Consider the following 24,144-nt stretch of genomic DNA (forward strand, 5'->3'; position numbering starts at 1 on the left):
CGGGCTTTGTGTCTTCTCTCCCTTAACCACACATGCCCCCTGAGCCTCACAACTAATCCCTCACCTCCTTCACGATGGTCATCCACAAAAAAAGATCAGAGAAAGCTCTCAGAAAGCCTTCACACTTGACCCTGAAGACACTCTTGGAGGTCACCTTGGAGCCGAGGAATAGACAGGCCGATCAAACGAACCCCGTGAAGAATGAGCTCCTCCTTACAACCAGCTGTGCAAAACCACATGGGCAACCTTTAGCCTAAACCAAAGATGAGGAGACGGGGAGGGGAACCCGATGGAAACAGGACCCCAGGGAGGAAATAGGGAGAGTGCTGACACATTGGAGGGAGTGAAGCCAATGTCACGGAATAACTTGTGTGTGAATTGACTGGGAAAACGGATTTGCCATGCAAACTTTCACCTAAAGCACAACATGTGTGATTGTTTGAATTGCCAAAAGGGGCCCTGAATGGTGCAAATGGCCGAGAGCTTGTGCACAAGAACAGTGTGGAGGCATAGCTGACCACCTCTGGTGTCCCTGTTGCCAGGAGACGTAGGCCAGACATGCCTTGATCGCCGTCCTCCTTCCTTCCATGTTGACGCCAACCATTCTTCCTACAATACTCTTTCTCTTCTCCTGGGTTTGATAACTCCATTGTAATGTCTATGCAGTTCTTACGGGCAGTACTCATGATTAAGGGAGTTTATTAAGGAAATTAGCAGGTTACCACAAGGCAGGATCAGAAACAGGAAGGCTACAGTCATTGATGACCAGCAACACCTCCCTTCAGCCAGTAGTCAGATCTCTCTCCCGTCAACCTCTCAGCCATGCAATCCCATGATCTCTGCCTCCATGAGCCAGGAAGCCAGCCTGCTGCTCGGCCTCCTGGCCTCATAGTCTCAGTGCTGGTCCTTTGTTCTGTTTCCTGGTCTCCTGGGCCTCTGGTCTCCACCTGACTCCTTGGTTCTGCCCCATGGTCATGCAGTCGCCTCTGGTCATGGCCTCCATTACTTCAGAGAGATCTCGTATGGGTTCCATTGGTGGCTCTTCTTCCAGTGGCCTGGGGTTCCTCTCTGTCTGCTTCCACGATGGCTGTGATACCCAGATGAATGGCTCTGATGGAGGTGTGGTTATCTTTTAGCCAACCACACCCCCAAGGAAACAACAACTGGTGACTTCAGGTGCACTGTCAACTCAGGTAAAGACTCAGAACACACTCCACTAACTAAATCCTGTCTGTCAGCGTAGCAGAGAACACCCTCTGACAGGGGATTATAACCGCAGGCATAGATGCTCGACCTTATAATACATCACATGAGGGATGATGGCTAGAAGAACCATGTTCATTGGTTGCATCTCAACTTGGCTACAAACTGTGGAGGTTTGTGGTTTGGGTCCACCAGGGCCACCTAGGAAGAAACGCCCTGGGATCTACTGAGAGATCTCAGCCATTGAAAACCGCTGGAGCACAAGTCCATTCTGAAACCCATGGGAAGTCCATGAGTTGGAATCCACTTGAGAGCAATGTTTTGGGTTTCTTCCGCATTAGAGCACAGTCCCACCCCAGCATGTCCCATCTCCTACATTGCTCTGTTTGGTGCTTTTCTTTGTCATGGCACAAGGCACCTTCTAACATGGTAAACAGCTTATCCACTTGTTAGATTTGCAGGTCGCCTCCTCCTTATGACGGGGTCTCGTCCCTACGACTTCATCACACCTGCTTACGACGGGTCTCGTTCCTACGATTTCATTACAAGTCAGTCGTGACATAAATCAAATGCCTCGTTTTATTCAAATTTTCATTATGATTGCCTTTTATTATCATTATCTTTATAAATCTGAACTTCATTTGCCTTTCAACGTTAGAAACATTAAGTACATGTATAGCTATATTTTAATGCTAAAATACATAAAAATACACAACTAATGAAAATGTGCTCCCAACAATGAAGTTGGCCGTTGTTGGCATTTGGTCAGTTGCACAACCTGCCGCTTGTGGCAGGTTCTGGAAATGGGGATAGTGTGTTCACCCTGAAAATTGGTGAGAGTCGTCTGTCTCATTCTCTTTTCTTTTTGCTTCTTGTATTTTATGGTAACATCTCACTGCCTCTCAACTCCGTACAACCCAGCTCAGAGTTCATTGTCCACCGGGCCATACATAGCCCACTGTAAGGCAGGGTTCTGAACATGAATCTGGAATATTTGTGAGTGGACATTTGAGAATGATGTACATTGACTTGTTGAAAATGCAGCATTGTGCGAGGGGGGCTTCAAGACGTTCTTGGAAGAAGTCCATTTCCCCACAAATTTTTTGAACCCCCTTCTACGTCGTATTCAGAATTCCCCTAGAGAATGGAGTTGGGGTGCTCCCGAGGGCTTCCAGGGGTGTAACTCTGTATGGGAGCAGACGGCCTTACCTCTCTCCTGCAGAGCACCTGGTAGATTGGAACTGCTGGCTGCCCCAGTGGTTGAAAGTCCACACATAACCCACTGTGCCACTCAGAATTGACTCAACAGCATCTGGTTTGGTTTGCTGTTTGCATGTGTAATACATAGCAATAGTGGTAAAATGTACCCCTCCCAAACACACACATACACACACACACACACACACACACACACAGAAAGCCTGTGGTTCTTTATAACTTGAATACATAAGAGCCCACCTCTATTGTTTTCTTGCATAGTGTCTTTTCCAGCATGGATGTCAGCTCCACAAGGCAGGGAAGTCACACGCTCTTGTTCACTGCCTGGGACTATGCCTGGCTTCTATGTTGTAGGCACTTAGTAGTTGTTTCTCATTTTATTTAGGAAAAAAAAAAAAGCTTATGTCCAGTTTGGCTCAATAAAACATAAAGGGAAATTTGCTAGTAGGTTTCCAGGAAAGTTTTTTCCTGATAGAGGAGGACAGGAGAGAGATGGAGAGAGACACAGAAAGAGAAAATCAGAGTGAGACAGAGACACAGACAGAAAGAGATAAAGACTGCCGAGAGAGGGAGAAAGGAGGAGGACACAGAGAGTTGGGGAGAGATGAGGAGAAAGAGACAGAGACACAGAAAGGTGTCAGGGGAGATGGAGAGAGGAGGGACTAAGGCACACACGGAGGAAGAAACAAAAATCAGAGAAAGAGACAGAGGTGGGAAGAGAACCCTGAGCCCTTCCCTTTTAAATGCGACTTTACTGCGCACTCAGGGAAGGGGACACAGCACTCTAGGCCCCCATTCAGCACTTCCTACGAGAGTTGTTGAGTGCGTGGACGGCGCTCTTGGTCTTCATTCACAGTGTGGCGAGTCTTAAGACTGCTGTTGGGATGGTTCCGCTTCATCTCATTTCCCTGCCACCTTCCATACTCATCTCTGTCTTACAGTAATTTTAACATGCGTTGTCTTAAAGCAATTACTGACCCGATGGTCTTGTGTAAGTGACTTGTTTTAAAGAAGAACCTTATGGGTTCTGTTCAATATTTTTTGAGCCAATTTGTTATTTAGCTGCAAGGTGACTCGGAGGTTAGTTTTAGTTCAAAGTTGGAAGAGTAGCGCAGGGCAATCGTCTCGAGAGTCTTCCGGCCTCAGCCAGTCCAGGAAACCTACATTTTTGGTTGGTTGGTTATTTTCCAAAAGCTTTTGCTATTCTGTCCCATGTTTCCCCTCTATTCTGTCAGGGCCCTTTGACTGTGGTCCTCAACTGCATGGGCAGTAATGACAGCATGGGACCATCCAGTTCTTTGGTCTCGGGATAGATCAGACCATGGTTCATGATGATAATTTTTTAATGACTTGATTAAAGAACTAATATCTCTCAATTTCTTCTGCTGATCCCACAGGAAAATGGTTGACAAAGAGAAACGTAAATCCCATCATACCTTTAAGCTCAATTGCTGTACCCAGTGTCTGAACTCCATTTCACTGGTAAGATAGTGTTGGTTGCACTTGGCAAACTTGGCAGAGTGAAAATAGGGAGGTAGAAAAATAAGGGATAAAGAGAGACCAAAGGAGATACCAATGAGGGAAGATAAACAAAAATCCAGTGCTGTTTCACTCCTGGAGTCATGGAAATTGGGTCAGTATGGGTGGGGAAAGGAAATTGGGAAGGAGGCTGGTAGGGGCAAGGTTTGGGAGATTGCTGAATTAGGTGAGCAAATTACCCACGGTGGGCATTATCTTCTTCAATCCATCAATCCTTCAATGCCAGCAGTCCTGGAAAGATAATAACAGTCATCATAGAGGGTGGGCAGGAGGGTTAAACCATTTAACATTTGTAAACTCATCTAGCACAGAGCTCAAACACTGGTGGCCATTCACCGATGACAGTCCCTGCCTAGTCGGTATTTACTGAATGAGCACAGAGCCTCTGTTTGTGTCCTAACTCCAGGCTTACCGGAGATCCCGGACCAGCCTATCGGAACTCCTCGATTTCATCAGCCTGTGGCAGAAGACACTCAAGGTCATTGGAGGCAAATTTGGAACCAGTGTTCTCTCCTATTTCAACTTTCTGAAGTGGCTTTTGAAGTTCAACATTTTCTCGTTCATTGTAAACTTCAGCTTCCTTGTAATCCCTCAGTTGACCGTGAACGAAAAGAACACCCTCCCCTTCACTGGATTGGAATTTTTAACGGGGGCGGTAAGTTCTCCGTTTCCTTGGTGCACAAGCATCCACCCTGCATCCAGCACCCTAGAAACCAAGGGATATGCCTAGCTGGTGAGTTCACCCAGACCATCTTATGGCCTGGGGGGAGGGGGGTGTGTGACCGATGGTGAAACCGGGTATTTAGAAAAACGATCTTATCTTTCTCAAAATAACATGTAGTGCAACCTAGTAGAGTTTGTATCTCTAGAAGTAGCCATCATTGACAGTTGGACGTTTTATTGTCTATATTTGTCTTTTCTACACATACATGAACATATTTTCAAGTATATATATATATAATATTTAAAACAAACACTGAAATACACCCTATATATTTATACTGTCTGTATTAGGAAATGGTGTGGGGCCAGTAGGTCTGACCTCCTCTGGCTTCCTGAGTGGGAAGGAGAATCCAGTGCCCGATCTACCCAAAGATGAGTCCTCGGAGGCAGCGGTCAGAGCTGTCTCCAACCCCCCATCTTTCTTTCTTTCTTTTATTCTGACACCAACCTTCTCCCTTGGCCCTCTGGCTGGAAATCCCTTGCGATGGCCACACGGAGCTAACGAGACGCTCCTAGAGAGTTCTTGGATTTCTTTGTCATTGGACTTAGTGGTTGGCGCACACATTTGAACAACAGTTGTATTGACTGGTTTTCCATGTAGTTATAGTGTATCGTATCCTCTAACAGAGCGACCGATCTGGGAATGTTCTTTCTGAGATGACTATGACATCATTTATCTTGAATTTGTCATTCAAATTCAAAGTAAAAAAAAACAACCTAAGATTATTTTATTCAAAATGGCCAATACCAGTCCATGTGATTATTTTATTCAAAATGGCCAATACCAGTCCAGTGCCTAGGATACCAATCTTGATGCACGCCACTTCACTTTTGATAGCTTCCAATTTTCCAAGATTCCTACTTCGCTCCATCTGCATTGTTTAGGCTGACTGAAGAGGAAGGGATAGCTCTTCCCAGTATGTTGGGTGCCTTTCAGCCTGAAGGGGTCCTCCTCTGGCACGTATCAGACAATATTCTCTTGCTTTATTCATAAGGTTTTCTGTGACAAATCCCTTAGAAGTGGAGCGTGTATTCCTTCTTTCTAGTATGTCCTTAGTCTGGAAGTTCCACTGCTTCCTGCTGGTCACAGGCGAGCCTCCTAGTATTTTAAATACGGAGGGCATGGCGTTCAGCATTCCAGCCACCGGCCAGCCACATAGCGCCATAAACGGACAGACAAGTGGGTTTCTTAAGCAATCGTCTTCCCGTTTTCCCTTCCCGTACACTCCAATCCCTGTAACTATGAATAAAGTTTGGTAGCCACTAATAAATATTTGTCCATTCTAAATATTTCATATAAGTTGGGATAATGCAATATTTACCCTTTGTGCCTAACTTATTTTACTCGCCAGATAGGAAATAGTAGACAGCCTCATTCTTCTCCTATGGAGTGCTTGATGGGTTTGAACTGCTGACCTTGTGGTTAGCAGCCTAATGCTTAACCCATAGCACCACTGCATCTCCTGAGGTAGTCAAGGTTCGTCCATGTTATATTGTGTATCAGAATTGATTGCTCTTTATGGTGGAATCCTACTGGGTCTTTTTTTCCTATCATAGTTCATAAGTGACAACACTGAAAAACAAACCCATTACCAGGAGTCGATTCCAGCTCGTGGAGACCCCATAAATGGCGGAATAGAGCAAGGCTCTGCAGGATTTTCTCTTTTTTTTGCAGGGTTTTCTTGGCTGTGATTTTTTTTTAAGTCCTCAAAGTGGCATCTTTGTTTTTGTCTTGGCTGTAATTTTTTGTTTTGCTTTTGTTTGGTTGTTGTTGTTGTGGCTGTCATGTTTACAGAAGCAGATCACCAGGACTTTCTCTAGAGATCATGCTGAGTGGGTTTGAATCACCAACCTTTGGGCTGGTAGCTGCACACACACCACTTGCACAGACCCACACACACACACACACACACACACACATTGCTATTTAAACAATTCTGACTCATAGTAGCTCTTTGAGACAGGGCAACTTCTCTGTGATTTTTACCCCCAGGGCATTTCTGAGGCTGTAAATCCTTAGGGAAGCTCAGACAGCCTCATCCATTTATCTCCCAAAGTGTGGCTGGTGGGCTCGGACCACTGACCTCTTTATTAACAGCTGCCTACTTAACCCACTGTGCCACTAGAGCTCTTCTAAGGACCCATCAGTAGATAAACAGGGCCATTCGGTGCTGGTTTGTCCCATGTTGAGTTCAGTTGCTGACTCGTTTCAGGTGACAGGCTGATCCTTCCGTTGTAGAGTTGGGTAGGCTGGGCTTTCTGGCACAACTCTAAGCACCTAGTGATCGGGCATCAGGTTCTCAGAGGCCCAAGGGACTCCTTCCCTTGCACAGAAAATTGACTGAACTGGCAGACAGAAGGGGTTAACCGACCTCTGTGTTTTATTGTCCTTTCAGGGTTACTTTGGGGACACAGTGATGTACTACGGCTTCTACACCAACTCTACAATCGGGCAGGAGGGCAGCAGGGCATCCTACAACATGCCACTGGCCTACATCTTCACCATCGGGGCGTGCTTGGTCGTCTGCTTTTTCAGTCTGCTGTACAGGTATGGAGGGTGGGCATTTCCCAGTCTCGGGCTCTTTTTAGATTGAGATGACTCTCTAGCCTTAGAGGCTCAAAAATTGCCCAGGTAACAGTTTCACTACAAGTTCAGCTTTCTTGTGCTGCCTGATTCTTTCTTCTCCAGCACAGAAAATAGGAGTTCAGGTAGAGGAAGAAAAGATCTTGTGCACCCCTAAAGAAATTGGTCAGTCTGAAAATAAAGGTGCCATGGTCCAAGTTGAACAAAAGGGTGTGGGTGGGCCATGGTGAGGGAGGAGAACTGGGATATGCATACATGAGGGAGGCGCAGCCTTTCTAGATGGGTGTGCGCTTTATCCTGTTAAAACAAGGACCTTCTTTTTTACTATTATATCTGATTTTATTGATGGACTACTATGCATATCATGTAAATTATGACTATCAACTAAAAAATCACTGTTTATTACATACCTTTTTTAGGAATAAATATAATTTTTATTTTACTGACATGTGATTCACATACACTATATTTCGGTGGTTTAGGTATCTTAGAGTTGTACAATCATCACTACAATCAATATTAGAACCTTTTCTTCATTCTTGTACTCATTATTATGTATCTCCGCATTTTCCCCCAACCTTCCCTGCCATAACCCTAAGAAACAATCCAGTTACTGTCTCTAGATTTACCTATCCTGAATTTCATATAAATAAAAACATACCCCCCCTTCCCAACAACAGTTAAAAAATAAAACACACTCAGAAACAGTAACAGGAGTAATGGTTCCCTGAAGGCACAGGAAGGGATGGGGGGAGAGAAGGGTTTAGGGAGCAGATGGCTCCCCATTGATGACTACATAACCCCACCAGGTGGGATTGAGCAACAGAATTGTATGTAAGTGGATATATTGTATCATGAGAGATATGTCTAAAAATTATTATAGGGAGGAGAAAAGGACTCCTGGGGGAGGGTGGGAAAGGGAGTGGCAAAGAGGAGCTGATATCAAAGAATTCAAGAAGAAAGAAAATGTTTTGAAACTGTTAGTGGTAGCAATTTTACAATTGTGATTGAACTATGGAATGTTGTGATATCTGTAAGAGCTCCCAATAAAATGATTTTTTAATTTTTTAATTAAAAAGAATAAAATAAAACATGGACTTCAATCAGAAAGAAAACAAAAAGTCATGAAAACTAGAACAAACTTAAAATGGGTCAAAAGGAAAAACAAATGATAAAGGGTCAGCTTTAATCCACTTTCCACTGCATTCTGTCTGAGAGTAAGGCTTTTCCCGTCACTGGTCAATGGATCGCAGGGGATTCTTTGGAAGCTTCATGCATGTAGGGATGCTGCAGATGGATTTGGGGCTATCACTGTCATCCATAGCCCTCTGCAAACCAGGTGCTCAGGATTCAAACTTGAATATCTTGGGTCTTGGAATTTATTGGATCACACAGGGTGGTATGCTTCTGTGTGGACTTAGCTATCCCCTCACTCAGATGGCTGCTTATTTTAAGGCAAATCTTTAAGACCCAGTGCTATTCTTTCTGATAGCGAGTTACCTTCTGATTTCTTTGCAATAGCACCCATATCATCGATGATCTCCTGAGGGCATGTATCAAGTAGGGCCACATCTTAAGAACTAACTGTTCTCAGATGAGGGCTACATTTAAGTATGAGCTCTAAAGTCCATTCATGTGTCTATAGTTTATATATGTCCCTGGTCCACTATAGAAATATCTTTATCATTTTATTGGGAATATTATAAATCATCCTCAAGGGGCATATGATAATTCTGTTGATCGTATCATTAAGTTAGCCAATGGTATAGGATTTAAAATACTGCTTAGAAAAATAAAATATACATGTATAGGGCAGATTTTTAGACTAAAATACATGGATTGTTGACTTGTACAGATTGAAACTCAAGTGACTGCATAAACTCATTGTTACACAAACAATGAAGGTTGTGACTAGAGCAAAACTTTTAATGATTCTCATGAGTTTCTTTTTGTTGTCTAATGGTTCTGGCTAAAATTTTCAGCACCATGTTGAATCGGAGTCATTATAGGCAGCAGCCTGTCTGGTTCCTGTTCTCAGAGTAAATGTGTTCAGATTTTCCTCCTCAAATGTGATGCTGGGTGTTGGTTTTTCATATATGACCTTTAATGTTTTGAAGAATTTCCCCTCTATTATCTTCTATCCCTGTTTTGTTAAGGGGGCTTTAATTAGAAATCACATTAGATTCTGTCAAATGCCTTTTCAGCATATCTACTGATGTGATCATGACTCTTGTTTTTCGTCTTATTTAGGTGATGGGTTGCGTTGGTTGTTTATCTAAATGTTGAGCTGTCCTTGAATCCCTCTATGTACTTGGTCCTGGTGAATCATTTTTGATATATTGTTGGGTTCTATTAGACACAATTTTTTGAGGACTTTTGCATCTATGTTCATGAGGTATATTGGTCTGTAGGTTCCTGTCCTTGGATCTTTGCCTGGTTTGTTATTGGGCTTATAATTACTTCATAGAATAAGTTCACTGTTCCTTTCAATATTCTGGAATAGTCTATGTGGAATTGGTGACAGCTCTTCACTGGATACTTCGTAGACTTGCTCTGTGAGGCCATGGACTTTTCATGGTTGGAAATGTCTTGATGACCTTCTCTATTTCTTCTTTTATTTTGAGTTTTTTGAGGTTTTCCACAGCAGTCTGTGTTAATTTGGGTAAATGATGGATTTCTAGATATTCATCCATTTCTTCTAGGTTATTAAATTCTTTGCAGTATGGTCTTTCATAGTAGTATGTTAATATTCTTTGTATATCATTTGAGCTTGTTGTGATGTTGATTCTAGATATTTGCATCTTTCTTTTTCTTTATTAAATTTGCCAGCCTTTTGAAAATCTTGTTAATCCTTTAATAAGACCCAACTTCTTGTCTTATTGATTTCCCCCTTGTTTTTCTGTTTTCCAATTCATTTATTTTGCTAGTATTTATGATGTCTTCTCTCCTCTTGTTGGAGAGTTTATGCTGTTGCCCTTGTTCCAGTTGTTGAAGGTGCTGGGTTAGAGTGTTGATTTTGGATTTCTCCTATTTATTTCATGTGTACATTGATTGCTATAAATTGCCCCTGATAACTGCTTTTGCAGTATCTCAAAGGTTTTGTTATATTGTGTTATCATTCTGTGAAAGGAATTTCTTAATTTCATCACTTATTTTAATGACTCAGTGGTTTTTAAGTAGTATTTTGTTCAGTCCCATGATTTGACTTTGTGTTCTTGGCTCATTTTAAGCTTTGTGGGGACATAAAACTGACCAATCTCCATGTTAGTGTTTCATGTATTTTATTTTAATGGTTTCACCCAGTCATTTGGTAGGAGTTGCAAATATGAGTCTAATTCCCTGCATGGCAGGTGAGTCCTGTTAATGCCCCATGATATCCAGTTATCACCTGTCTTCGAGTTCATTCCTGTGTCAGAATAGAACTATGCTCCATAGGGTTTTCAGTGACTTAAATTTCAGAAGTAGTTTGTCAAGCCTTTCTTGTGAGGTGACTCCGTGTGGACTCAAGCCTGCTACCAGTTACAATCTGGGCTCCTCAACCATTTGTACCACCCAGAGACTCCCTTTGCCCACTGTAAAAGTGTGACCAGTGAGATTCACAGCAGTTAATATCACAGAGCTGGCAAAACTAGGGTTTCGAGCCAAGCCATCCCATTACTATGCTTTTGATCACGATTAATTGCTGATTCAGGCAACAGACTAACCCTGTTATAAAATTGTGTTGGCTGGGGAAAGGCACCATCTTTTGATGACCACTGTTAACACTAAGACCTTGCTTTGTTATGCCTTTGGCAATGATCCTGGTGTGTTTGGTTTCTGCTTTCCATAGCATGGCCAGATACTTCCGGAACAACTTCATTAACCCCCACATTTACTCCAGAGGAATTGCTAAACTTATCTTTTGCTGGGACTTCACTGTCACTCACGAAAAGGCTGTGAAGCTGAAACAGAAGAACCTCAGCACTGAGATAAAAGTAAGACAAGCCTGCTCAACCCACTTTTCTATGGCCAGTCTCCTCCTTTGGCCAATGTATTCTTAATTTTTGTATAATAATAATGAATTGCTTTTATCCCCTCCAAACAAAAACCAGTTGCCATTGATGGCATTCTGACTCAGTGATCTGTAGTAGGATTGTCGAGGATGTAAATCCCTATGGGAGCAGATAGCCTCATTTTTCTCCCACAGAACAGCTGGTGAGTTTGAACTGCCAACCTTGTGGTTATCAGTCCAACAATTATTCAATAGTACCATTAGGGTTCCTCAGTGCCACCAGGACTCCCAGGAGATTGGCAAAAAGTTTAAAATATACATAATGAGCAGTTTTGGTGATGATGTAGGGAAATGGACATTTTTGTATGGCACTGGTGGCTTTGTACAAGTTTATTAAAGGGCAGTATAGATGTTGGCATCAAAACACTAAATGTGCATAGTTCAAGGTTTTACATTTTACCCTAGGGCATTGGTTTTCAACTGGGGGTAATTTTACCTCCCTGGGGGACATTTGGCCATGTGTGTAGAATTTGGGGGTTCTCATAATTGTTATAATTGGGTAGGGTCTATGAGTGAGTAGAGTTCAGGGATGCTGGTAAGCATCTTAACAATACACGGGACAATCCCTTGCTTCCAAAAAATTATCTGAACCAAGATGTCAATAGGACCTAAACTGAAAAATTCTAGACTATAGAAAAACAAGTAAACCACACAAAAGCTCATTAAAAGGAAAGAGCCAAACAATTCTAAGCAGGAGGACTTTGTAAAGAGGGTGGACAACGTTAGGCTCCCCCTTGGTGTGGATATCCAATTGATTCTTCAGCAAAGAGCTCCATCGTCTTAATGTGTCTTCCTTCAGAACATGGCCTCGATAATTAGTTCTACCCCTCCTTTTCTGGTGGTGCTGTCAGGCAAGCATTGGACTGCGAGCCAACACCATGGTCAGTGGTTCAACCCCACTATGCAGAAGAAGCTAACACCATGGTCAGTGGATTAACCCCACTATGCAGAAGAAAGATGAAGCTGTCTGCTCCCCTAAAGATTTACAGCTTTGGAAACCCTATACGGTCCACCATGAGTTTCAGCTGACTCATGGCAGTGGGTTTGATTGGGAGAGTCCTCTAACATGAAAAAAGGGAATCCATGTGGCCCTGGGAGTTCTTGGCCCCATCTGAAATTCTCCTCAGGCTCTCCTATAATCTACATCCATCATCAAATTACTCGTCTCTCTTTCCTGTGGAAGTGGGCGTGGTGTCTGGGCTAATAGCGGAGAGAGGTCTTTTGGTCAGCTTCACGTCTTTGCATTTGTAGGAGAACCTGTCAGAAATCCGACAAGAAAACGTCGACTTGACATTCAATCAGCGACTGCTGCGCTTGTCGGCTCACGCCGTGGCCTGGGTTGTCTCTACTGGCGTGGCCATTGCCTGCTGTGCAGCTGTTTACTACTTGGCGCTGGACAACTCCAAGGTGACTGCAGAGGGGCTGGGTGGCCAAGGTCCAGAGCAACGAGAAACAGGGGAAGGGATGCGATGTTGGAGCGCCAGCGAGGTCCATTGGTACCACCTGGAAGTAGAATCTTGGGAACTGGATTCAGAACCTGCTTTGTCACCAGATCACTGGTGTGTGTGTGTGTGTGTGTGTGTGTGTGTGTGTGTGTGTGTACTGGAGTCAGGAGCTCTGTGAAAGTGCTGGGAAGGATGGGCACTCTGTAGACCATGAATCATGTTCTGATTTCTGCCTCTGATATTCGGAACGTCTCACCTAGCACTTAGCAGAGTAGATGGATGGACTTGTTAGGTGCCATTGAGTCCGTTCCGACTAGTAGTAGCCCTATGTATAATAGATCAAAACACTGCTCAGCCCTGTACCAGCCTCAGAAGAGTTATGTTGGAGTGACCATTGGTGAAGTCACCGTATCAATCCATCTCCTTGAAGGCCTTCTTTTTTCTTCCCCTTCTACTTACCAAGCATGATGTCCTTCTCCAAGCATTGGTCACGCCTCATAACAGGACCAAAGTACACGAAGTGAAGTCTCACTGAGACCCCCTTCTATGAAACATTCTGGCTGTACTTTTTCCAAAACCGATTTGTCATTTGGTATTCCACAGTAGTTTCAATATTATTTGCCAGCACTATTGTTCAAATGCCTCGATTCTTCTTCACTCTTCCTCATTCAGTGCCTACCTTTCACATGTATAAAATGCCCTGAAAATATCATGGCCTGGATCAGGTGCACCTCAGTCCTCAAAAAAAAAAAAAATCCTTGCTCTTCAACATTTTAAAGAGGTCATACCAAGTGAAATCATTGTACAACAACATGTCAAATATCTTGGTTACATGAAATAATCAAATATCTAGAAATCATAGCTAATATCTATAAATCATAGCTAATATCTAGAAATCATCGCTGATCAGCAGTTACAGAGGCCAGGAGAGCGGGGAGGAGGAGAGGGAGTTTGGCTCCGGAGGCGTGACTTGGAAAAGAATCATAAGAACAGATGCTCCGCATGAAGACTAAGTAATGGTTAACGGCGGCGCTGGATTCGTCAGTCTGTGGGGAAGTTGCTGAAGGGTTGCTGGGTGTGCTTTGACCATAATGAAAGAACATTCCTTCCTCACCATGGCAATAGCTAGGTCCTCCAGCTCATCTCTCCTGGCGACCACAGGCCTATCCAGTCAGGAATTGTTCTTCACCTATGACAGAGGAGGGATCCAGATCTCAGAAAGCTGTAATAGCGTCACGGAATCCGTGTACCCAGTTGGTCGCACTGTGGTGGCTTGCCTGCCGCTGATGCTGGGCACCGCGTGACTGGTATTGCAGACACCAGCAGGGTCACGCAAAGCGAACAAGCATCAGGGAAGCTTCTGACTCATCGCGACACTGTGGGACAGAGGAGAGCTGTGCCATCGGGTTTTAAGATGGACATCTTTAGGTGCTTTGGGGCTTAGTCTTGGGCTACTGACCCCCAAACCAGTGGCTCAGATCCACCAGCTGCTCCAAAGGAGAACGATAAGGCTGGCTATTTCCTAATGATCTGTAGTCCTGGAGACCTTCTGGAGCAGTTCCGCCATGTCCTATTGGGCCACGGTGAGTCAGAATTAATTGAGACGGTGAATATTTTTCATCCTCCTGCAAACAGACTGCCACATTTTTCTCTCACCAAGCTGCTTGTGGCTTCAAACCGCTGATCTTTCGTTTGACAGACAAGCGCTTAACCCCTGTGCCACCAGGACACCTGAGATGGAATTACTTCCCTATCACAAGCTTCCACTCTGTGCCAGGCAAGGCCAGCCTGGTGCCCAAGTCCAGAGGTCACCATTCACTCACTCCTATGACCTAATGTAAAGAAAGGGGCCCCACTGGGCCTGGCCTGGTTTAATTTCCTTCTTGCACCATCCAGTCCCTGTCCCTGTCCCTGTGAGTACTGATAGTGTCCCCAGTGTGCCAGTGGGAGGGGAGGCTCAGAGGGGCTGAGCGTCTGGCTCCAGGAATATTACTGCCTGTGTGTGTGTGTGTGTGTGTGTGTGTGTGTGTGTGTCTCCAAAGACAGGACCCAGAGTGCCAGTGGTACATCCCACAGAGAAATTGGGGGGCAGTCAGTCTGGCAGGCTGTGAAACAACCACAGGGCCATCCTGCCAGGCCTCTACTCCACCTGAAGAAAGGGTCATGCGTGGGCTGGCAGAGGTGCCCCTGCCCCCTCTCTGGCTCTCAACAACGGGTGAAGCCTGATGGCAGTGAACCAGGCCACTTAGGTGAAGGGGAGAATGACCCATGTGCTGTGGCTTCAGGGGGCCAAGCTCACCATCCTGGGCCTCCTGGTGGGGAAAGTCAGTTCACAGATTAGCTGTTTGGTTGGCCTGGCTTTAAATGTGACACTTCCTGGCAGGAGATCCCGGACAAGCCCCCTTGCCTCTCTCTGCCTCTGTCTATTAGCAGTGGAAGGGAGCCCTGGTGGCACAGTGGTTAAGCGCTCTGCTGCCAACCAAAAGGTCATCACTTCCACCAGCCGCTCTCTGTGGGAGAAAGGTGTGGAATTCTAATCCCAAGAGGATGCGAGCCATGGAGACCCTATGGGACAGTGCTACTCTGTCCTGCAGGGTCCCTCTGAGCCGGCATCCGCTCTGAGACTGCACACACAGCATTGGCCCGGACCTGACTGGGTTTGGGCGAAGATGAATGCCATGTGGGTGGAAGTGGCCCAGAGTCAGTTCCCCAAGGGCCACTAGGTGGTTTCCAACCATCAAGCTCTAGAGTCGAAGCCAAGCGCAGACAGATGACACCACCAGGGAGCCCACGATGTTTCCCAGGTGGGATCTTCCGAGTGGGGCAGGGAGTGAGGGGTCCTGGGCAGGGTCAGCATCTCTGTCCGCCCCCTCCATCCCCTGCAGTTCCTGAATAAGCACAAGGACCCGGGGGCAGTGCTGCTGCTGCCGTTCGTCGTGTCCTGCATCAACCTGGCGGTGCCGCGCTTCTATTCCGTGTTTGGGCTGGTGGAGAGGTACGAGATGCCCGGGCATGAAGTCTACACACTCCTGATTCGGTAGGTGCCCCTGCCTGGCGCCGCTTTTTCTGCAAAGTGACAGAGAGCTTGAAAGGGGACCAGCCTCATTTCCCAGTCCTCTTCTCCAGCAGGAACTTGGAGAGCAAGTTGTGTCTGGGTGGGGTGGGCTAGAAGCAGTACCCAGAAACTACAGCTATGGAATTCCTCTGCCTTTTGCTCAGCAGGATAGGGCTTCCCTTTCCCAGCTGCCGTCAGCCGAGGATTCTCCTAGTGCTTCCAGGAATGAGCCATACCGTTACTCGGGTAGTGCGCTGCACAAAGGCTCCTGGCTGAGGAGCTGTGTGGAGACTGAAACCCACCCCGTGTTTCCATGGGTCAAACTGTGAGCCCTGGGACCCACTGAACTTGTATGTTCAGGGAAACAGAGGTGCTGTGGGGGAGGGGCTTTGGCTGGATGGGACCTCCCTTCTGTGGCTCCCACCAAGGTACCGTGTGTACTACAGGTATAGCCACACGTGTGGGACTATCCAGACTTTCTCCCCATAGTCCCTTCCTGTTCGTCCTTGGCTACGGTGGTGCCTATCAGGACACCAGAGCCCCAAGCAGGGGTCTTCGAGGTTTCTGCCTCATGGTGGCCCCGTGTGTCTGTGCAGAAATGTGTTCCTTGGGGCTTTTTTAAAAGAGCATTTTGTTGTGTTTTTGATCCACATCGCAGCAGTTCAGGGCCCCATTCAGCAGTTGCTACACCAGCTGTCCAGGGACGTTGGTTACATTCTTCACAATGCACGAGCATTCTCCTTTCTCTTCTGATTATTTTGTTTCTGTTCATCTCGTTTGCCTCCCCCTTACACTCTCATCTGGGTCTTAAAGTAATTGTTGACTGTTTGCGCTTGTATGGGTGCCTCTTTTCCAAAGGAACTGTGTTAAGTCTGAGTTGACTAGAGAAACAAATTCATAGAGACACCCGTATGTGTGTAAGAAAGAGCTTTAAATAAAGATTAATTGTACATTAAGAAAACATCCTCGCCTAATCCGGATCAAGTCCATAAATCTGATATTACACCATATGTCTGATACCAATCTGTAAAATCCTCTTCAGACTCACGAAACACATGCAATGACGCCAAATGCAGGAAGCTGACAGGCCTGTGGGTGGGGAAGTCTTGTGGATCCAGTGGCGTTGGAAGCATCTCAGCACTGGCAGGGATCTTCACGTGGCTCCTCCAGCTCAGGGCACTAACATAGCTCCAAGTGTCTTGTCAGCTGCAATGTCTCCCAGGGAGTGAGCGTGTGTCCTGCCTCCAGTGAGCTATTTATCTCCTTAGCACTTCCCAATGAGGTCATCAAGCTGCATGCAACCTGATTGACAGGCTAAACTCCACCCCTTCACTCTAATACTCTCAAACTGACAACAGATTATGTAACTTCCACAGGAGCACAGTACTTAGGGGTGACATTCATTATCTCCTTAGCCAGCTTGTTATCTGGCTACAAGGGCCACAAGGGTTAGTTTGGGTTCAAAGTTTGAAGAGCAACTCAAGGCAGTAGTCTTAGGGAGTCCTCGAGCCTCAAATAGTCCATAAATCTGTTGGAAGTGTGTGTGTGTGTGTGTGTGTGTGTGTGTGTGCTTTTTTAAAAGGAAATTTGAGGTTCTGTTGCACATCTTCCTCCCAGTCTATCAGGATCCATCTCTTGTTGCTCTGATTCGAATAGGGCATCATCTAGTTCTTCTGATCTCAGGGTAGATGAGGTCATGGATTGTATTGACTATTTGTTCTTAGACTAATTTCTTCTCTGAGTCTTTAATTTGCTTCTTTCTTCTTCTTCTTCTTCTTCTTCTTCTTCTTCTTCTTCTTCTTCTTCTTCTTCTTCTTCTTCTTCTTCTTCTTTTTGCTCCAGATAATTAGAGACCATTTGTTTTATCTTAAACGATCCATGGCTAACATTTTCAAAGTGCATTACCACGCTTTTCTTCAAGACACTTCTGAGTAAACTCAAAACTCCCACAGAGTGCATTGACAAAGGGTACCACCCAAGGACTTTATGCAGTAAAGGCGGTAGATTTTGAGAGTCTTATTCATTGGTTAGGCACTGGACAAAAGTTTGGGGATCTGGCATTGAACGAGACCCATTTAGTTCCTTCTTTCGTGGAAGTTAGAGTTTAGCACAATGGTTCTCAGTCTTGAATGTGTATCAGAATCACCTAGAGTGCTTCGCCATGCCCAGCTGGTGAGGCCCCACTCTCAGAGCTGCTGAGTCTATCGGTCTGGGTGGAGTCTAAGATTCTAAGAACTTTCTAGATGGTGCTGATGCTGTTGGTCTGGGTATCACAATTTGAGAATCACTAACCTAGTGGCAAATACTTCTTGGCTGGCATGTGACAGAGCCCTTTTAAAACCAGCAGGTACCAAAAAAAATTAATTAATTTCATTAAACCAGTAGGCACCAACCAAGACCCAACAATTGGTCTCTATTTGCCTGGATAAGCAGAGGAAGAAGGAAAGTCAGAAATAGGAAGACAAGAGATAGGTGGCCAATTGCCTCCATAAACAACTAATGCCTCTTTTGCCCAGAGACCAGAACCAGAGGGCGACCAGTTACCATGACTTAACATTTGGATTAACAGTTCTATAGAAAAATCCTGATCAAAAGGGGGGGGGGGAGGGAATATAGTACAAAATATCAAATTCAGGGACTTTAGACTTTCTGTAGACTGGATAAGCCCTGGACACCTCAAACAAAAAATATCCTTGAAGTGTTCTTAAGTCCAAGCAGTAAAACTAGTAAGGAATTCTGCTGTGAACACTTGTTATCTCAAGATCTACCTCCAGGGGCTCTCCATGGCATCCGCTGGCAAGATGACACAGAACATTGGCGGGTGGTGAGTGCATGTCATTGGGAAGGAAAAACTCGGGAAAGAAGGGTGAGAACGGCTGCATGTCTGGAAGAATGTCATCAAAGTCACAATGGGGAAGCGGTTACGTGGGTGTGTGATATGTTGTGTACATCCCCAACAACAGCAAAATAAGCAAAGGAGAAGAAGAATAGCCCAGTAGGTATCGAATTAAGCAAACAGCATAAAATCCTCTACCTGGATAGAGTTATAAAACAAACGGGAGGACCATTCAATAAATGTCTAATAACATGCAGACTGTGCATGCTCAGCACTCAGGAAATGCTCCCCATGCTATTATCACAATGAGGAGGAGAACCACACAGCTTAGCGATGCGCCCAAAGAGAGTGTACCTGGAAGATAAATTGGGCTATGCTGTGGACAGACAGCCCGCTCCCCTTGATTGCGGTTTGCTCTGTTACATGGCCATTGTGGATTGGCAGGGGGTCTGCTCACAGTGGTCTCAGGGAGGCCGGGTAAGGAAGCAGCTATGCTTGCTCTTCAATGTTGCTGATCGCCATTCCAGAGGGAAAAGCGTGAACTCCGGAGGGTTTCACTCTGGCATTTTAAGGTGACCAGATTTGAACATTGGTAAGGCGGGACACCAGCGGGACACCATTGATAAAACTCATATCCTGGCGAAATAGCCACATGGCAGCTAAAACCGTATACCCTAGCTTGTTGTGCATTCTTTCCAAAAATCAGGACTTTTTAAAAACACCACGGGACAGGGGGAAAATTGTTTAAAATCTGGACTGTCCCGCCAAAAGCAGGACGTCTGGTCACCTAAATATTGCTCGAGCCTAGAAGTGACACGAGGTGACACGCCAGAGCAGTGACTTGCAGGAATATGGACTGACAGCTCTACGAGGGCAATGACCATTGTTTTCTGTCGTTCAGGAACATCTTCCTGAAAATATCCATCATCGGCATCCTGTGCTATTACTGGCTCAACATTGTGGCCGTGTCTGGTGAAACGGTGAGACTTCCGCGTTGCTCTGCCGCACTGCAGCTTCCTCGCGTTTCAGCGCCAGGGAGGAAAGCAATGTGAAGGAAGAGAATGCTTCTCAGTAAAACGACGCACGGGTTCTGGAGGCGGGCCGGCTTGATTAGAAGACCCACTCTGTCACCTGTCGGGTTATCTCATTTCTGTTGGCTCCGGTTTGCTCACCTGTGGAATGATAAACAGTATCGTGTCCAGAGTATAGCTTCCCAAACATATTTTTTTAAATTCTCAGTGCCCACCCCACCCCCCACCATAAAAAAACATTTGCATTATATCCCATAATCGAGGATAAAGTTTAGGTCTCTGCTTTTGCTGTCCCCCTGGATCACTCCAGCACCCCCAGGGGGTGCTAACCGCTCAGGAGAGCACTGACAAGTAGTACACGCAGTGGCAGGCTAATGGCAGGAACGCAACCGAGGGTTGTAATTTGGATGTTGGTTGTTCAGCCAGCCATGGGGCATGGAAAGAGATCCTTTTTGATGCTTGATGTTCCATTTTCTTTGTGCCCCAGGGGCTCCAGACCTCACCAGGTCACAAGCATTCATACCGACAGTCACATTTTGGTCTTAACTGATCATTTCTGACTCTCTCATAGTTAAGGAGAGTCTTTCTCAGTTATATCTCGAGCCCCTGAGGGGGATGTCCTGTCTGGATTCGGGATCAGGCCAATTTCTTTGGTGTTCTCATTGGGGTACTCATCTTCTGCTCAGAAGGTCCCCATGGAAATGGGTCTCCCTATGCCCAATCATCCCTAGCCATTGGTCTTTCTGGATCCTCAGGGAACAGGACTGTGGTGGTCCAAAGCCCAGTCAGGGAAATAAGGGGCCTCTCCCCCAACCTCCATCACTCTTCCTTCCCTGGGACCCAAAATAAGTCAGACTCAAGCGATCTTACATGACATGGCCCACTCAGCTTTCCTCCGTAACTTAATCATCAGATAACTTCAAAACCAGCCCTCAAAGGTGGACTGGTGGGAGAAGACCCCACCAGTTCTTCTGTTCATCTATCTGTCCGTCCACCCATCGCTGTGTCCTTTGGGGCTGTGCGCCTATGTTAGACAGGGTTCTCTAGAGAGATAAAACCAGGTTGCTGATAATTATATATTTATAAAACTGGATATATAACACAAGAAATGAACAGTTAAATTATAAACAGATATATAATACAAGAAATGAACAATTAAGTTATAAAGCAGTGCAAATTGCTTAGTGTGACTCACTCCCGTGAGAGAGTTGTGAGACACTGGCAGTCCTTCAAGTCTTGAGGGCTGTCCGTAGTCCTCTGTAGAGAGAGAGCGCGCGAGAGCGCTAAGTTATCCCAGCACAGGCAGCAAACAGCAAGGCAGGTCACCAACTCCTCAGCTCTGGAGATGTAAATTTCATTCGTGTGATCTTAAAGGGACCTCAACTTACAGGGCCACAGTCCACAGGATAGGCATCCCACAGGTAGTGTGCCCTTTAAATTGAGGTACAGAGCAAGCAAGGCAGCCGCACACTGATCCGGTGATTAAAGAGCGAGAGACAAGAAAGGCCAGGCTCACCGAGCCACTTATCTCTCTGCCCTTCAATTAATCCCACTTGTGTTTATCGGCCAGGCTGGATCAACAAACCATCTCAGCACCCACAACTTTCCTCTCCTCCTTCAGCTGAATCAAACAGCTGCTGGTCTGTCAGCTGATGGCAAGGACTGCCTGTAAAGATTACTGAAAACTTCTGATATGCACAAGCCCAAATGCCCTACTTATATACTCAGAAAAGCACACCTGCTCTTGGCTAAAATTATACCATTAGACCAGGTGGGTTGCTGGCTTGCTCTTTAATAGTTTTATTGGCAGTTGATATAATTTATATATTATATATATTAATTAAAATTTATATCATTATATAAATTTTAACAGTTTATATAATTCCTATATCATATGATTAAATAACTCATTCACATCAAGAAGAGTTGTACTATCATCACAATTGTGGAACATTTCCTTCATTCTTGCACTCATCATTATTAACTCCCCATATCCACCCAAACTTCCCTGCCAAAACCCCCAACAAACCATTAATCCAGTTACTGTCTCTATGGCCTATCCTGGATTTCATATACAGGAAAACTTTTTTTAATTAACAAGAATAACAAATCAAAACAGATAAAAACCTCAATTGTACAGAATATTAAAAACTAGAACAAATTTAAATGGATCATAAGGGAGATCGAATGGCAAGGTGCTTCTTAATTTGTACCTAACTGCATCTGCAACCGTCCCCTTTCCAGTGCATCCTGCATGTTAGCCAGACTGTTCACCTCCCTGCTTCATGATCAGGCGGGCTTCACCAGGGGCTTAGTCTATGGGTACTTCCCCTTCGCTTTTTTTTTTAACTATAACAGCTTTAAAATGGGTCAAAGGGAGACCACATGATAAGATACTACATTTTGACCTCACCATGTCTGCCCTATCGACTTTGCAATACTCTCTTTCTGATAACAAGGGTGTTCACACCCCTCAGCTCTCATCAGAGGGGGCTCTCCAGAGGCTTGGTCCATGGGTAGACCCTGCAAATGAATTTTGGGCTTCCACTGGCCTTCATAACTTTACGTTGGGTGTTCCGTCTTTAAGCTCTGATCCCTTTCCCTTCATCATATTTGGATTTTGTTCTTTGTCATCTTTGGTTGGCACAGGCTGTTGTCGACTTAGTTGCTGCCTCACTTAGAAGGCTGCTTGTTTGGAAACAAGCCTGTGAGACCGCAGATGCTATTCTTTCTGATTCCTGGGCCCAGCTTGTTTCTTCACACACTTTGCTATATCACACCTCTGTCTTCAGTGATCGCTTCAGGAGGATGAGCATCAAGCAGGGCCATGTCATAAGGACGAATTGTTCTTTGAGTGGAGCTAGAATTAAGTGCAAGCCCCAAATCCATTCATGCATCTATCTGTTATATCTGTCTCTGGGTCGCCTTAGAGACATCATTGTCATTTTATGTTAGAGAACATTATCTTCCAAACCTTAGGGCATCACTTCCACTACCATCAGTTCAATGCTGACTCAGAGTGACTTTGTAGGGCAATATAGAAATGCTCCCGTGAGACTTGAGCCTGCAAATTTTCACAGGAATAGAAAGTCTCATATTTCTCGTGAAACAGATTGGTAGTTCTAAACTGCTGACCTTAAAGTCAACAGCCCATTGTCCCCAGTACATATTGATAGTGCCATTAGTTTAGCAATGGTATAGAATTTAAAGCACTGTTAAGGAAAGGAAATTATAGGAGCATGGTAGACCAGGTTTCTTGATTCAGCAACTATGAAGCTGATTTTCATTCCTCCATCATCCTAGAAGCCACTTCTGTAATCCAACAGGTAGGAGTTTATTTTTCTTGAAAGATAAGCAAAAAAGAGTGGAAGCTTTATCAACCATGCCCACTACCCGGTCTCCAAAAGAAATGATTAGCCCTGGCTGAGAACTGGCAGAGGAGCGAGGCCAGAGAGGAAACGTTTTAAGAGGAGAGATGGTGGGCAGAGGTTTGGGTGTGTGTGGAGGACCAGCCTTAGAAGGGTCCCAAAATGGCGTGAACACCCTGGAAAATGAACTTGGTCTAATGGTCCATTTTCACCAAGAGTGGGTCTTCTTTTCTAGTTGCACAAGGTCATGGCCAGCCTGAGCTGGTACTAATAAGAGTGGGCTGAGGTCTCGCTCCCACCCTGCACCCTGACTCTTGTTTGCATTTCAGTGTTGGGAAACCTGCATCGGCCAGGAAATCTATCGCCTTCTCCTGGTGGATTTCGTGTTCTCTTTAGCGGATTCCTTCCTTGGGGAGCTTCTGAGGAGGTAAATCCTTGTCGGAGGGTGTGTTAATCTGGGTTGACTAGAGAAACAAATTCACAGACACTCAAAGGACCTTTATATAAAGAATAATTATATATCAAGAAAACATCCCAGCCCGGTCCAGATCAAGTCCATAAGTTTGATATTAGCCCATATGTCCAGTACCAGTCTATAAATTCCTCTTCAGATTGATGCAGTACATGCAGCGACGCCGAATGCAGGAAGACCACAGGCAAATGGGTGGGAAGTCTTGTGGATCCAGTAATAGAAGCATCTCAGCGCTGGTGTGGGTCTCCATGTGGCTCCTCCAGATTCAGGGCTCTGGCTCCATCAGCGTAGCTCCATGTGGTTTGTCAACAGGAAATGTATCTCAGGGAGAGTGTGTGTCCCACCTCCAGGGAGGAAGACAGGAGTTCCCAGAATCCTCAGGAGAAGGCCAGGCCCACACAGAGGCATGATGGGCTATGACCTGATTAACAGGCTAGTGTCCACCCCTTTACTCAAGTTGACAGACAATTATATCACTGCCACAGAGGACATTGGCCAATCAGAGCTAGCATTTTCTTCTTCTGTTCGGGCCAGCACCCCTCCAGCGTAATCCCTACCCATAGGTCATTGGAAACTTGGCATCTTACCATGGTGCTGAACAGAAAACCCTGTGGATCGA

The 24,144-nt window shown here is 45.2% G+C and overlaps 1 protein-coding gene across 1 annotated transcript in view; it reads left to right on the plus strand.

Annotated features, from left to right (window-relative positions):
• TMC5 (transmembrane channel like 5) overlaps nt 1-24,144 on the plus strand; it is a 61,275-nt gene that overhangs the window by 15,858 nt on the left and 21,273 nt on the right. Inside the window, exons 5-12 of the mRNA XM_075528103.1 lie at nt 3,819-3,903; nt 4,367-4,615; nt 7,080-7,231; nt 11,097-11,241; nt 12,570-12,725; nt 15,649-15,800; nt 19,556-19,634; nt 23,383-23,480. Of these exons, the coding sequence (XP_075384218.1) occupies nt 3,819-3,903; nt 4,367-4,615; nt 7,080-7,231; nt 11,097-11,241; nt 12,570-12,725; nt 15,649-15,800; nt 19,556-19,634; nt 23,383-23,480 (1,116 nt within the window). The remainder of the gene's footprint in view (nt 1-3,818; nt 3,904-4,366; nt 4,616-7,079; nt 7,232-11,096; nt 11,242-12,569; nt 12,726-15,648; nt 15,801-19,555; nt 19,635-23,382; nt 23,481-24,144) is intronic.

Source organism: Tenrec ecaudatus, chromosome 12 (genome assembly GCF_050624435.1).
Source record: "Tenrec ecaudatus isolate mTenEca1 chromosome 12, mTenEca1.hap1, whole genome shotgun sequence".
Taxonomy (NCBI): Eukaryota; Metazoa; Chordata; class Mammalia; order Afrosoricida; family Tenrecidae; genus Tenrec; species Tenrec ecaudatus.